Here is a 16356-nt window from a genome sequence, read left to right on the forward strand (position 1 = left end):
TTCCCCGTCTTTGTTTTTGTCTGTCTGATTCCTTGGTTCATTCTCATTTCACCCCATTATTTTCAGACCTTGCTGTCATTTAGAAACATTTTCTGAACCCATTTATCAAGCCAATAAAACCTGAAAGGTGCCAAGTCTAGAGTGATTGTTTGTAATCTCTTACTACTTGTCTATGCTTAGGTCACACTCTTTGTTAGGATCTGATCAGAGTTTGTTTAGCATCCTGCCTGGGGCATCCGAGTACTGTATTTAGTTTTGTTGCATGTAATTCTGGGTTTGGGCGGAGGCAAGACAGGGCCACAGTGTAGTACAGACTGGCTCTCTGCTGAAACAGGGCTGGCCTCCCGGATTTAGTTATCAGATGCTAATGCGAGTCCATTCTCACTGAACCTTCCAGCAGCCAGCTTGCCTGATCTTGTTGTGCTGTGTCTAACACTGATTCCAGGGGAGTGCTCTCAAAGTAATAGAGCTTGTCTTTGCTGTCTGTTAGGAAGAAAAACACATTTGTCTTAGTATTTTGCCTTCCTGCTTGGTAGTAAATCCTTTAGGCTGCACATATGCCCTAATGCCTTGACAAATTCAGAGATTAGTTTCCATTAAACTTTTATTTTCTAAAAGGACTTGGAGCACTCCATAAATTCCAGGACTAAATTCCGGCTTATGAAATAAACGCAGGCACTACCAAACTTAATGGCAAGTATTGCCTATAGGTCTAAAATAAAAATTGTAAAAATATTTGCTTTGTAAAAATTTGTTTCAGGGTGTACACACTTAAAGGACCAGTTTGTTCCTTGATGTTAACCCAACATGTATCTAAAACAATAAATATGCGGTGAGACAATTAACTTCTTGAGCTACTAATAAGGAAGTGAGTTAAATATGCATGATTAAAAATAGGATACCCCTCAAAGTTACAGGACAGTCAAAAATTGATGTACTTAACACAATTCTTCTAATTTATTGTTTTAAATTTCATCAGAATGTCTAACTTGTATAAATTAGATTTCAGCTGCTGCTCATAGACCTCATGTGCAAGGTCCATGTTTATTAGCTTGGATATCAGCTATGACACATAACCTTTCTTAACACCATTCCCATGTCCATACTGTAGTAATGTTTATAATGAAACAAACAAATAAAATGCCTCATATGAGAATGCCTACTTTAAGAAAACCCAGTATACTGTAATCCAGACATACAAAGCAGATAAATTAAGGGGTGATTACTTGCAGTGCAGAAGGATTCTTTGATTTACAGCAGGATTCTTCAGAAGGGTTCCTTTGAATACATGCTCCCCCAGAGAGCTGAAGTGTTTTGCAGATCATTCAAACCACTTGACATCCAGACTGGGGGACAGAGAAACTTGGAATTTAAGTGTTGAAAAAGGCATCATTAATTGGAGATTAATGCAAAATGAATAAGAGATTCTCTGTTACTTAAATAGTAGAAAAATACACTTTGCTTTTTAGAAATGTAGATAACCTATACATGTGTATAAATATGGTTAAGTCAGAAATAATATTTTCCATTTTTTATGGAGCACCTATGTGCCAGGAACCGTATAGGACTATCTGTCATGTATAGTGAATTCTGCTAATAATCTAATGAGAAAGATTTGTGCCCATTTCGCAAATGAGGATACTGAGGCTCCTGGGAGCGTTCTACTCAAAGCCCAGGGTTAGTAATTGGCAGAAATGAGCTTTGAATCTAGGTCTACAAGGTGCGTCCTCTTCTCCCTATGCTGCCTCCAGGGTATTTCCTGCTCAGTGTGGAGTGCGCGACTCTGGTACCTCCAGGTGTGTGTGCTTTGCCTGATGCTCCCTGCCTTCCAGCAGGGCCAGATTGTTGACATCTTTGTTAACTTACCTAATACCAACTTTTAGGAGCAGAAGTAGCCAGACCCCACCTATTCTGCTGAAACACATACCATACCAAGATATTGCTCCTGACTTCAGTTGGTGCCCACCTGGGCAGGAGGAGAATCTGGAAGCTGGGGGCTGCCCACGGTGGAGGCGGGCACCTTCTAGAGGGCATGTGCAGGTGCTGCTGGGCAGGAGGTGGGGGAGGACGCAGGATGTGGGAGCAGCACAGCCCCCAGGTGAGCAGGTGAAGGGCTGAGGCAGGTCTAACATGATGGGTGGGGCCTGGTGATGGGCAGGGAGGCAGGAAGCAGGCTCCGTGATGGAGATGGGTGGCCAGGCTGACGACGAGGCCCGGTATTAGAAGGGTGCCAGAGAGGAACCAGAGCCTGGGGAGTGCTGTCACAACGAGGCAGTCTACCACTTTGAGAAGAATTAGGATACCGGCAGGTTATCGGGACAGAGACGCAGAAAGATAGAAACCCAGTTTCTCCAACTGATGTAGGAGCTCCGTTATTAGAACGGGGCACAGGATCAGAGTGGGCAAAGCAAAAATGCAGATGCGATTCTTAGTTTCTGGCTTTGGTTGCTTGCATTTCTCCTGAGTAAGAGGATCGGAGCCCCAGCCTGGAATGGATTTGATCCTCTAGGTGAGGGTCAAGTGGGCCCCAATATTGGGATTAGAGGGTTGGAGGGGGAGCAGTGCCAAATGTTTGGTATTTTCCTGGTGATTTGGAATTATTAGGTATTCAATCTGTGAATTGGCTGATTGAAAAAAGGACTTGTATGGATTAAATTAATAATTAATCCATTTTCCTACTGAACCTTAGAAAGAGGTTCTTAAATTTCATATAATAATTCAGGAAGTATATGGGAGGTAATTAGATTGACTAGTTTCTAGTCTCAACTCTTCTACCTGTTAGCCACACTGCACAAATTACTGAACATCTTTGAGCCTGATTTTCCTCAACCTATCAAATAACAATAATCCCAGTGTTGCAGGATTGCTTTAATAATACCATCAGTAAGAATATCTCTATTAAGCATTTCTCTTGAGTCAGGCATGGTGCAAAGCACTTAAATACATTATCTCCTTTAACTGTTGTGAAGAATTAATGAGACATTAGAGTCAAGACACCTGGCCCAGTGCATGGCATATAGCACTCCACTCACATACGTGGAGATCCACGTGAATACTGATGCACAGGAGGATGAGTACTATTAAGGGTGGCTGGGTAATTAAGTTTTTAGAAGGTAGGAGGAGTGATCAGGTGGACTCACAGATGAGAGAGAGCTGGATCAGATTGCAGGAAGAAACCAGGTATCATATCAGTAATGTGTCATAGGTAATTCTTTTTTTGAGAGCCCATCACTTCTAGTTATGTAGTAGAATTGGCCTTGGAGACCCAGGATGCTTTACTAACACAATGAAGTCTTCTCAGGTGTCACCCAAGGGATATTGCACTTAGGATGTGTCTGATGCAAAGCAGTCAGTGATAAGCTGGTCTCTGTTGCTATTGTAGAATCTCTCTGGGAATCCTGGTTAGGCCCAGTACTTCCCCAGGGGTCTCAGTGTAACTTGGGACTCAGGGCCACATTTAGCTAACCCAGTCTCATGTTTCCCCAGAAGCTAATCTGGAGACAAGGATTTGGCTGCAAGTGGTTTTTATGGAGGAAACCCCAGGAAGTGTCGTAAGGGAGTGGGAAGTTGACAGGAGGAACGAGGAATGCCTATAAAAATGTGTAGATAAGGAGTTCAGCTATGGGTAACTGGGCTCACTCCTTCCGGGGGACCCTCTAAGAAACTGGGAAGGGTAGGAAGCCGGCGTATTTATCTTGCTACTGTCGTGCCTCTTTGGAAGATACACCTTACAGGCATTAATTGCCCAGCACTCTGCCCTCAAGTGGAGCAATGCAGATGAAAGGGGAAACCGCGAGTATATGTGGGAACTGTCCAGAAACCTACAATTGCCTTCGAGGGTAGGGCTAGGGTGGGAGAAAGGGGTGGGGGAATCTGGCAGGACTCCAGCAGCATCTGCTAAACCCACCTACATGAAGACACTCAGATTTTTAAATCGTCATTTCATATTTGAAAGTCCCCCAGAATAAGTTGCCATCTTAATGTAAAATGGGACATTCCTTCACTGTTGATGTTTCATAGTCCTTGCCGATTGCTTTCTTCAGTCTTTCTCACTGTAAATATTTCCTTTCAGGTAACCTTTCTGAACATTAATCTGCAATTGAGCAGAAAATAAATGTCTGAATAGTCCCTATCTAGTAAGTATTGAGACATGAGCAGATCTCTAGAGGATGTGTGAGTTTAAAGGAATAGTAGTGTTACCTTCAGAAATGGGCACTTGCAGCTGCAGGCAAAGGCATGCATTTAAGCATCTCCACAGGGTTTCAGGCTTGGAACTCTGACCTGCGGGGATCTGGTGAGCTGGGAGTGTGCACTAAAATAAGAGTGCACTCTGACTCACATTCCTGTGGCTCACATTTGTCCTGCCTTTCAACTTATTGGTACATACTGAGCAACCATATTGGTTGCTACCTGAGAGAACATTTGAATGTAAATGTCTTTATTTGGTAATTATTTTCTAAGCACATTGCAGGTCCCCGGCTGGAATTCAAATGCAAACAAGGCCTCGCCCCTAGGGACTATAAAGGTAGTGATTCGGGCTTCCCTGGTCGCGCAGTGGTTGAGAGTCCGCCTGCCGATGCAGGGGACACGGGTTCGTGCCCCGGTGCGGGAAGGTCCCACATGCCACAAAGCGGCTGGGCCCGTGAGCCATGGCCGCTGAGCCTGTGCGTCCGGAGCCTGTGCTCCGCAACGGGAGAGGCCACAACAGTGAGAGGTCCGCGTACCGGCAAAAAAAAAAAAAAAAAAAAAGTAGTGATTCATCTTTAGAGTGAAGATGTTCTCCTTAGGACTTTCTTCTTCTTCCCTGTGCCCAATTATCCCAGTTGCCCAATCCACACTTCCCAAATCCATTCAGATGTCTAAGTAAATTTGTCCTAAAATACCGAGTCTGCTGAAAGTCAAGTGTGAAGTTGCAAGTAACACTTCTTTCAGGTGAGGTTTCATAGTCCTACTTTCAAAACCATATCTTATATTTGTGATTCCCCGTCCTTACATTTGAGAGGACGGAGTATGAAGGAGGAGATGAAGGCAGGTCGGATCCCACACTCAGCTCTGGTGGGAGAGCGTGGGATTCTGGGAATGAGCCCAGGTGCTGGATGGAATGACGGGGGCTGGTGCCCCTCTGCACAGAGGTCCTGACGCACGGAGCTACACTGAGAAGGGCACTTGGCAGTACTAACATGACTAAATGTTGTTACGTGTGAGCAGGCAGGTGTCATGTTAAACTCTCTAGGGGAAATCCAAGAATAATTTCAGTCTTTTGTCATCATTGCAAGAGCTACTCGCTAGCAAGAAGATGGGCTCATGCGACTGACTTTCACAGGCTGTGTCTTTGTATACCTTTTGGTGACACATGGTGACAGGTGTCGGGGATAGGAGATGAGAAATGGAGAAGACAACTTATTCCGTAAAAGTCTACAGCAAGCGCACGAATAACAGATCTGCATAGTTCTTGTGCATTATACTTTGTAGCTAATCGTAGATAATTAAGCTACACGGATAGTGGCAGTAGTAATATGTATGGTTCATCCCTGTCAGGTTTTAAAATAGAAATTTACACTGGAGAGTATAAATTAGGCTAAGAGGATTCTTTCTGAAGGGTCCAGATGATTTAAAAAAAAAAAAGATGAAGTAGGCTAGTGGATCTTTAAGCGAACCTGTAGTCTAAAGAATTTGTGGAAGTCTGTGATTTATCATAATCCATCTTGTGTTTTTACTAGATCTTGAAAATTACTCAGAAGTATCTGACATGCTGGGTATTGCTATTTCAGCCCTGGGGATATTTTTCTGACTGAGTTTGTTAACAGCTGCCTTTCTGGAAAATTTATTAACAGGCCATTTTTATGTTTCCCCCTAATCTTTCATTCTCTTCTGAGATATTATTGATTTTATTTTCCTGAACACAATTTTAAATGGTAATATCTGTGCAGAAGCAATTTGCTCTGGTTCAAGGAACTGGATTCTTATGGGCATTTGTCTTAGTAATGTGATTACAAAGTCACTAACTTGATCTTAATAACATTTGCCTATTATCGTGTATTAGGTGCATGAAAGGAAAACTGTACTTTCTAACTCAGGATTACCCTTGTGTATCTCCCTTAGTTGATAACACCTCTTGCAAAATTAACGTCCGGGTGAAACTAGTTAGGATTAAATCCAAGTATCATCGCCCATGTTGCATGCAGAAAGGAAATTACTTTTTTAGTACACCTTACATTTTTATTTTTATTTATTTTTTTTTTTTTTTGCACCTTACATTTTTAAATCATTGATTCAGGACATTTTATCAGCTAGCCACACAGCACTTCACTGGGTGCTGCTTTTACTCTATTGTGGCTGAGGGGGGCAGCGTGATACAAGAAGCTGGGAATCTGTAGTCAGATAGTCACAATTGGAACCTGGTTGCGTTACTTGCTATCTGTGTGAACTCGGGCCTCGTGAATCCACCATTCTGACCCTCAGTTTCCTCATCTCTTTAAGACAGACTGACATTAACAGTATCCCCGTTCCGGTTTCTTATTTAAATATCGTAACTGTACTCTCTCACTAAAAAAGCTGAGTTCATCTTCAAATGATTTCCCCCATTTTCTTAGAGCGAGTAGTCATACGAAAAGATAACCACGTCTGCAGAAAGACGTGCACAAGATTGCTAGCAGCCTTATTCATAATATCCCCAAACCAGAAACAACCCAAATGTCCACGAATAGGAGAATGGATAAGCACATTGGGACATACCCTTGCAATGGAAAACTATTCGTCAGTGAAAGGAAAAAACTACTGATCCACGCAGCAACATGGATAAATCTTACAGACGTTATGTTAAGCAAAAGAAGCCAGACACCAAAGAGGGCATATTGTCTGATTCCTTTTACATGAAGTTCTAAAACTGGCAAAATTCCTTTACGGTGATAGAAATCAGAGTATCAGTTGCCTCTGAAAGGAGGGTCCTGACTGGAAAGGGGCATAAGGGAACTTTCAGGGGTGATGGAAATGTTCTGTCTTGCCTTGGGTGGTGATTACACGGTGTATATACTTGTCAAAACTTGTTGAACCGTGCAAGTGAATTGAGTGTTATATTATATAGAAATTAGTTGACCCTTGAACAGGACGGGTTTGGACTGTGCGGGTTCACTCATGGCGGAGTTTTTTCAATAGTAAATACTACAGTACGACATGATCTGTGGCTGGTTGAATCTGCTGATGTGCAGGAACCACAATATACTCAGATTTTCTACTGTGTGTGTGTGCAGGGCTGGGGATTGGCACCCCTAACTCCCCCCGCTGTTCAAGGGTCAACTATATGCTTCAAAGAAAAGACAACTCATCCACTGGTAAAATGTTTGCTTTTCTGATGACCAGTGTTTTGGATTCTCAGGATGCAGTGACCATCTGCACTCTGGGAATTGGGACAGCCTTTGGAGAGTCCATTCTGGACAACACTCCCCGCCATGCGACAATTGTTACAAGGGAAAGCAGCGAACTTCTCCGCATCGAGCAGAAGGACTTCAAGGCACTATGGGAGGTGAGCCCCAAGGCTGCTTTGTCAATTAACGTGGTTGCAGAAAAGAAAGAGAGCTGCCACATGGATAATGGCATTAGAGTCAAGCCTTAATGTGCTCTGTTCTGAGCCGGTGGATGGAATTTAATTTTCAAAACTTGTTTTTGAAATGAGTGAGTGAAAAAGCCATTTTGACACAAGACATCTTTCCTTTTTTTTCTTTTTTTAATGTAGTGCTTGCTCAATTTTCTGTGGTTTGACATACATTATAATTATTTCTTGAATGACCATAGAGTGTTTTATGTATAGAGTGTTTTATGTATTTCCCCCCTCCTATTCCACAGATATATTCTTAACTAGGGAACAAAATACTTTGACATTTTCTTTGGCATTTTAAAAATCATCATTGACATGTTCCCTGGGAAAGTGGAATGAATGGGGTTAACATCTGCTTCATTTAAATGCTTTAAAAAATGATGTGCCCTGTAATAAGGTATGGGAAACGAGGGACATAAAGATGGCTGGTTACTTGCGAACTTCAAAATGCACAGGTAGCACAGCAGTGGATATGGAGGCAGCCGGTCCTGGCGGCTTGTGCATTTCCCGCTGCTTACCAGCGCCCTTTAGGGTACCACGCTCATTTACAAGAAGGATGGGGAAGAAATCATCTTATACACCATCATCGTAAATGGAGTGCTTAGAAAGGCCCTTGCATCCTTTACGCTCATTCCTCTTCAGTTCTTCAAGCTTCTGATTTTTACCTGTGGCTGTTCCTTATCTTTGTCCTTGGCTCAGTATGTCCAAGCGTTAACCCATCGAGCTGGCAGCTTCGCCACCTGTCCCAGTGTGGCTAAGATTTTAAACTTGATCTAAAAAGAATTTTGTGTCATCAAATAGTTTCCTCCAGAGCCAAACAAATGACAGATGCATTAAGGGAGCAAACCTGTAGGTGAATGAGTGATGCTTTGCCTTGAAAGTCCTGCAAAGCCTTGGAAGGCCTTGGTGGTGAAACCTGTTACTTTTATTCTTGGCAGTAGTGAATAAATTGCAGGGTGACTTGTTTGAAATGTTCCTCTTAGAAAATATTAAAGAGCTCCAACTGCTCTGTAAAGTTCAGAGACAAAAGCGAGTTTTAGGAAGGCAGAGACAAAGCAGGTTTGCATGAGGTGTATGCGGAGAGGTTTTCTGTCAATTAAAAGGGACCAAGCTTGAGGCAAATAAGCTGCTTTTTGGATCTCTCATTTAAAAGGTGAACTGAAAAGTCTTTTCCAAAAAGCAAATTCGGAAGACTGGTTTAAGAACAAAAATGACTCCTACTTGTGATGTATGTCATTAGAACTGCTTTTGTCTGTGATGACTTATTCAAGTTGCTGGTGGAGGATGGTTTGTGGCAATATTTAAAATTTTATTTTAATTAGGAGGCCTCAGTGCTGTGAAGAAAGTTCCTGAGAAGTTGCTACCTGTGAACATTTTTTAAAATTTATTTTAAAAAATGTCGGGACTTCCCTGGCTGTCCAGTGGTTAAGACTCTGTGCTTCCACTGCAGGGGGCATGGGTTCGATCCCCGGTCAGGGAACTAAGATCCCGCATGCCGTGTGGCATGGCCAAAAAAAAAATTTATTTAAGAAATTTTCAGACGTTCGGAAAATCAAAAAGGATAATACAGTGAAAGACTATACACTCTCACCTAGTTCAGCAGTTGTTAACATATAGCCATATTTGCTTCATCTGTTTTTGCTGAACCACATTAATGTAAATGACAGACATCACGACATTTCATCCTATATATTAGAATATTTCTCCAAAAAAATCAGAATATCCTGCTACATACCCATAATACCGTTATTTCACCTACAAAACTAAAGATAATATACTAATGTCATCTATATCCAGTCCACAGCTCAAATTTCCCCATAAATATCCAGAAATAAATACATTTATTCCATAAGTATTTTTATATCTGTTTTATTTCAAACCAGACTCAAGTAAAGAACCATGTGTTAACATTTGATTGTTAGGTCTAAGTCAGTCTCTCTCCTCCGCCCTCCGCCCTCCGCCCTCCGCCCTCCGCCCTCCGCCCTCCGCCCTCCGCCCTCCGCCCTCCGCCCTCCGCCCTCCCTCTCTGTCTCTCTTTCTTTTTTTTTTTTTTTTTTTTTTTGCGGTACGTGGGCCTCTCACTGTTGTGGCCTCTCCCGTTGCAGAGCACAGGCTCCGGACGCGCAGGCTCAGCGGCCATGGCTCACGGGCCCAGCCGCTCCACGGCATGTGGGATCTTCCCGGACCGGGGCATGAACCCTTGTCTCCTGCATCAGCAGGCAGACTCTCAACCACTGCGCCACCAGGGAAGCCCTCTGTCTCTCTTTCTCTGTGACACTGACTTGTTAAAAAGGCCAGGTCAGTTTCTCCCAAATTCGAGGTTTGTCTGATCATTTTCTTATGGTATCTTTTTTTATACCCCTACCCTAGGGTTTCCTGTAAACGGAAGTTAGAACTAAATGTTTGATTAGATCAAGCCAAACACTTTTGGCAAGAAGTCAAAGGTGACACTGAGTATGTTAGGATGCTCTTAATGTCTGGATGCCTCACTATAAGTGATGCATTGGTTTGATTTGTTTGATCCCTTGGTTGGATTGTATCTGAGTATATTTTAGGGCTGTTTTTCACAGAGATTTCCCTAAGAGGAAAATTATTAAATGGGGCTATTGATGTTGAAGGTGGTCCTTAGTATCCCAAACCTTGCCATGTGATTTTGTAGCTCCATGGGTCCAACCCCTCATCTGTAACCTCAGAGCATGATTCTCGTCTTCCCTGTCAGTGACTTAAGTGAGCTGAAAAGGATGGAGAGAGTTTTTAGACTGACCTCTTATTTTACAGGTTGGGGTTTGGAACCTCATAGTGAGCAAGAGATTAGTAAGATATTTCATTTTTATTTACCTGTTCATGCAACCAAGCACAGAGTACAAATAAGGTGCTCCATCAACGTTTTAACTGGCTAAAGTGAGAATGCAAGGAACTCCATTATCTAGCAACCTGTGTGAATCAGAACTTTATTAATGGGCACACTTGTGCATATACAGTACATGATAATCCTAAGAAATTGTGGAATTCTGAATTACCTTCCAAGTAAAGAATTATCTAGCAACCTGTGTGAATCAGAATTTTATTAATGGGCACACTTGTGCATATACAGTACATGATAATCCTAAGAAATTGTGGAATTCTAAATTACCTTTTGAGGAAAGAAAATTGACTTATGTTTATTCCACTATTCATTTATTCACAAATACTTAATGAGAATCTCCTGTGTGTCAGGTCTGGCTATAGCAGTGAAGAAGATTGACAGGGCTCCTGCTCTCTGGGCCAGGGCTTCTGTTCTACTTGGAGGAGAGGGAAAATAGACTAGCAAGTCAATATTATTTCAGAGTATAATATATCATTATCATTAAGTAAATTCTATTTCTGTTCTTTGAATATAGGTGATCCATTGATGGCATATGTAACACTAATCTGTTAGCAAAATATTGGATAACCAGAACACCTATTTCTTGATTATGTCAGATAACAGAGTCTATAATGCAGCCATTCATTACACTGGTACATAATATATGTAAGCGACATTAAAACCCAAGCTCATGCTGTCAGCTGAAATTTAAGTTAGATCTGGTAGCCAAATATCAAAAGGGAAGGATGACATAGCTTCAGGATTCAGGTAGAAGCCTCACTGAACCATGAAATGGCAGAAAGAAGGCAGCAGAAAGGTAAGCTGGATACTGCCTCTCCCATTAGCATGGTAAGGAGCTCACTGTTAGGCCATAGTCCCCACACGGTAGAAATTAGATCATCTGAATCATGGGTCTAAATTTGCATGTTCATCTCATTTGCCTGCTTACTTTTGAGGAATGTCATGGTGGGCCCATTGTGTGGCAAACTCTCAGGTTGCAGTTTCCCTCCTTATCTATGCCTTTGATGTCACTTAAAGTGGTTGACAAGGACCAGGAATCTGAGTTACTTCTAACCAGGAAAATTATGGTGTGTAATCACTAACAGGTAGCACAGTCTACAAGTAGCCCTTTAGTAGGCTGAGCGAATAGGCTATTTTAAATCTTACACTTGAGACTTTAACGGCAACAGAGCTAGGTAACCCTGCTTCCTTTTCTGACCAAAGGCAAGTTTCCTCAGCTCTCCGCAGATACACACCCAGAGAACTACACCTGAGATTTTGAAATCCTATTCAATTTCATCCCCAATACTCTTGCTTTATGTTGTCTATTATGTTGTAAGTCAATTGGTAGCACCCAGAGTTTTTTTAAAATTATTGTCATAAATGTGACCAGAGGCATTATTTCAGTCGTCTATATAAATATATCAAAAAAATATATTCCCCAAGATGTAACTGAGGTAGCAGCTTGATGCTTTTCTTTGTACCCTATATCTTTCCTAATGAAGACTTTCTCTCCTCTTTCCTTTCCATGTTTCAGTTGCCAATTTATGATCATATTTGAGGGAGCTGGGATCTCCATCTCAAAGTCAGGTCATATTTTCTTAGCTTAAGTGAATTACAGTAAATTTATTCTGAGTTGGTCAATAATACTTCCCTCTTTTCATGCCTCTTTGATATTAGAACTTAATAAAAAATATTAACTAGGGTATAAAACATCTCACTTTTCAACAGCATCTCAGGAGGGAGAGTGAGTGAGAGAGAAAGGAGAAAGTTATGTTTTTGAATTTCATTCAGAAAAAATTAATTAAAAAGTCTTGGAGTACCATTTTTAGTTCTTGAGAATTGTAATTTAAACTCTTTGACCCTAGTGGCCTTGCATACCCTCAGTAAGGAAGTTAAATGGCAAAGTAGTTAAGTGTAGGCTTGGGAGTTTTAAGCCGTGATAATCTTAGATCAAGTATCTATGGTTGCTGGTGGCTCTTGGAATAAATAAATACTGATTTACTGTCCAATTCCATGAATTTCTTCTCAGCAAATATAGTCTAATGTTTCCAGTGGTTAGAACAACGACAAGGAGTATTTTTTGTTTGCTCCCCGACTTTGTCTAACATCGTGGATGAAGATGCTTTTAGGTTTGCAGCATGTTTTGTCATCTTTACATGGAATATTCCAAGTACATGGACTTGTATAAGGAGATGAGTCCAGTGTGTTCAGAGAAGTAGATTGGAAAGTCACTCTCCATCAAACTCATAAAAGACACCACTGAGAGGTCCTTGCACTAGTGATCTACTACCTGTGTTCCAATTGCATGAACATCATTCTGGCCAAAAACTTTCCTTCACTGTGGGCTATGTTTGAGCATGTGCAAAATAATACACACATGTGAATGAATTATTTAAAATTTAAAGACAACAATGAAACTAGAGTCTTTAGAAATAAAAGCAATTATTTTAAAGTTGTAGTCTGACCCATGCCACAATAAAAGTGGTTTCTTAGCTGTAATAGTTACCCAGAAGCTCTTGTGATTTTATGCTAACCAGGACATACAATATCACAGAGAACCGTTGCTTGGATGTAATGATTGATCCCATAGAGTTTATTCCCCAAATGTGTCTGTGGCCTCAATAAGTATTGTTGACTGAAAAATTTTTTTATGCTTTCTGGGATATAAACTGGTAAGAATAAGAAATATGTGCATGTTTCTGCCTTAGGAAAAGAATACAATTTGTAAACAAGAATATTTCTAAGAGTAGTGAATATTGTCAAAGAAATATTTTTACATCTATCTCTATTCCCTAATTTTCAGTGCTTTATTTCTCGATTCTACCAGATACGTTGGCAGTTGTTGGACTGGAAAGCTTTTTAGCTATTTCTGTTTACTGCCTCTTTAGGACTATGCAGGGAGAAAAAGCCCTTTTCCATTAATAATCTTTCAAGCCACTATGAGAATAGGAATTATTGAAATTACAGCAGCTTAGTCTTTGCTGATGCACTTTAAAAACCATATTGGAGTAATATACCTCTCAGGCATCTGCTCCTGCTTGAATAGATTTGATGTTCCTATCTGTCTTGGGCTGTCAGAAAAATTAAAACCCAACGCTTAAAACATAGTATCTTAGAACATGAAAACCTCAGAAGCCCTTTGGGTGGGTTTTAATACTTTATTTAGCATGCAAACAATTTCAGGTTGTTTCACTTTTGCATTAATGGTAGGCTTTCGAGGTAGACCGGTATTTCAAGTAAATGTTTAGTGGCCCTGGGTATTGAGGTTGAACTGCATGACCCATCCTCAGATGGGCAGCCCCTGGCCTGCCTGTTAATGTACAGAGACCCACCCCCTCATCTGAGGCTTAACTGGAACCTAAAAGCCAAGGGACCTGCTTTCTCCCAAGTCAGAGGCCTGTACTTACTTTTGGCAACTTTGGAGCTTGTACTGTAGGGTTACTTCCCAGGCCAGAAATTTGCATCAAAGGGCTAAGAAAAATACATCCAAAAATAAACATGAAAGCCAAGACTTCATGCCAGGAACTCCAGCCACACACATCCTGTTGGCTGGTTCTCTTGCCTCTCTCCTCACTGTTCTGCTTCTTTTAAACCGAGCCGGAAGCCTGCTCCGGTGACTCGGACCTCACGTCTGCCCCAGGGTCTCACTCCGCTGTCCTCAAGCTTTTCCATGGGATGGTGAAATGATTCAAATCCAGAAAGGAAGGGAGTGAAGTTACTAGGAGATAAGTAAAGTTAAAAATAATATATGTATATATAGGAAGTCTTTTCCTATTGCCTTTGACTGCCTGAGCTTTCCTGAAGAACCACCAGCCCCGGTTTTCTCCCTGGACTGAGATCCTCTTAACAGTAATACATACTAACAGGAAATAATCAGCGATGAAGGTGCATTTTGCTGTCCAAATAAAGCACAGCTCTTCACTGGATGTCTGAGAACACTGAGAAAAAGAAAAAGAAGGACGTATGCCCTACCAGGTCAGAATGGGTCTTTTTCTATTCTTTAGTGGGGAGATATTATGTGTCACCGTTTGCAGTTTAGTTCTAGGAATTATACTCTAAAACATCTCTGGCTTTTGTAAGTATGTTCCACTGGACCTAAATATGTACCACGGCATTGACATAATTTGATTTCTTCTTTATTTGTGTGTGTGTGGGGGGAAGTGGTGGCTCATCTTTCTCTGATTGTGAAGGATATGTTTGTTTAGCCTGATGATCTTAAATGTTTCTAGGAGATAAAGATATTTGTTCATAAGTAGGCAGAGTTACATTTATCACATTAATATTAAATATATGTATTTATCTGGTGAATGGCATATATTAAAAATGAAGCTGGGGGCAAGGAAACAGATTGAGAGTGATGGTATTTCACCCTCTGGATGCCCCGGTAGGACACCTTGCCTGCAGCTCTCAGACTATATGAAGTCCTTAGTGTTGATGGGAATTCTGTTACATTATTGATGACTTGAAGTCCTGCCAGCTCCAAAAGCTGTGATCTCACTGTTTCTCAGAAGATGATCAGGGGGTCTGAACAGATCAAGGCTTGGCTGGCAGGTGCCAGGAATGCCCAGATGTTGTGGGTAGGCTTGCTGGCAAGGTGCTGGTATTGCTTCTGAGCTGGTATTCCTTTGGGTGTTCATTTCGGGAGTGTGCAGTGGTCACTCACGTCTTTTAGGAGTCGCTGTTGGTGGAGGTTTTGAAACCCTTCCCCTGGCTGTGCATTTACCTGCACGCTGTTGACACCTCCCCCCCACCCTGTCCCCGCACTCTAATCTTGCAGTGGCCCTCTTCACTGTCTCCGCTCACCTGCCAGGCTGCATGCCTGCTAAAAAGCTGCTCGACTCAATGTTAATTGATCCCACTTTGAAAATTTCATCTCTCGAAGCTTCTGTCGTATTCCACAAACATAGTTGGCTCCCACCATGGGGAGGTGCAAAATGCACCGCATCTGTCTTCCTGGTTTACGATCTAGTGGAGAAGACAGACAAGCATAAACACAAATCACCCTGATATCAGACAAACTGAAAAGTACCATAAGATAAGACACAGGGTGCTGAAGGACATATTGGGGAGGGCAGGGAGAGATTCATTTCCACCCAGGCTATCATTTCATCCAAAGACAAAGAGATCTGGTGAATTCTTGTGTGGCTAACAAGGCTGTTTTTCAGCCTCCCTAAAGGATTGGGGTCACTTGACCAAATTACAGTGTTTGAGACAGCCTTGTCCCAAGGGACTGACCACACAGAAGAGGCAGGGCTTCCTCACTTGTGCTGTGCTGCCTGCTGCCTTCTCCTCCTGTCCTGCACCCCTGGGCGGGCTTGGTTAGGGGTCTGCCTGCCCTCTGAGGGTGTCATGTGTTGTATTTCCAAATGCCTGGCTTTGTGTTTTGTTTATTGTTCAGTCATCAGCTGGAGAAATCTGTTCTGAGGTTTAACGGGTCCCCAGGGCAAAGGCAGTTCTAGTTGGGAAAACTTTTAAGAATTTGAGACTTTTGGAAGGAACACGTGGTATGCGCTGGGGATATTGTTAAGCTCTTTATGTGTCAGAAGCCCTCTGGTCATGGGACTTTCCTCCTCTCATCAGGCCAAATTCCACTCCTGTGTAGTCTACAGGCCACCGCGGAGAGGTTAGGGCACAGTCACTGGGGCAGGGTGTCTGACACCGAGGAAAGAGCAGCAGGAAATCCTGTCCCAAAGTCAGCAGCTCCGAATTCCTGCAGTCTTGCCCGGGGTTGATCTCACTGACCTCAGTGTTTTGAGCCGTCTAACTCAAACCAATAAGTGCAAGACAGACCTTCTAAAGGCTATTGATGTGGTCGAGTGTTCTGGCCTGAAATTCGGATCTATTCCTGGTTTAACCCGACTTTGCTGAATGCCCTTTTGGAAAGCTCTCCAGCTTCCTAGGCCACCTGTTTGTA

General features: G+C 42.1%; 1 protein-coding gene across 1 annotated transcript in view; it reads left to right on the top strand.

Moving 5' to 3' along the window:
- Nucleotides 1-16356, top strand: part of RAPGEF4 (Rap guanine nucleotide exchange factor 4) — a gene marked incomplete at its 3' end in the record, with an annotated part of 310629 nt that overhangs the window by 66675 nt on the left and 227598 nt on the right. Inside the window, 1 exon segment of the mRNA XM_079709744.1 lies at nucleotides 7376-7522. Within this exon segment, the coding sequence (XP_079565870.1) occupies nucleotides 7376-7522 (147 nt within the window).

Source organism: Hyperoodon ampullatus (genome assembly GCF_949752795.1).
Source record: "Hyperoodon ampullatus genome assembly, chromosome: 8".
NCBI classification, from domain to species: domain Eukaryota; kingdom Metazoa; phylum Chordata; class Mammalia; order Artiodactyla; family Ziphiidae; genus Hyperoodon; species Hyperoodon ampullatus.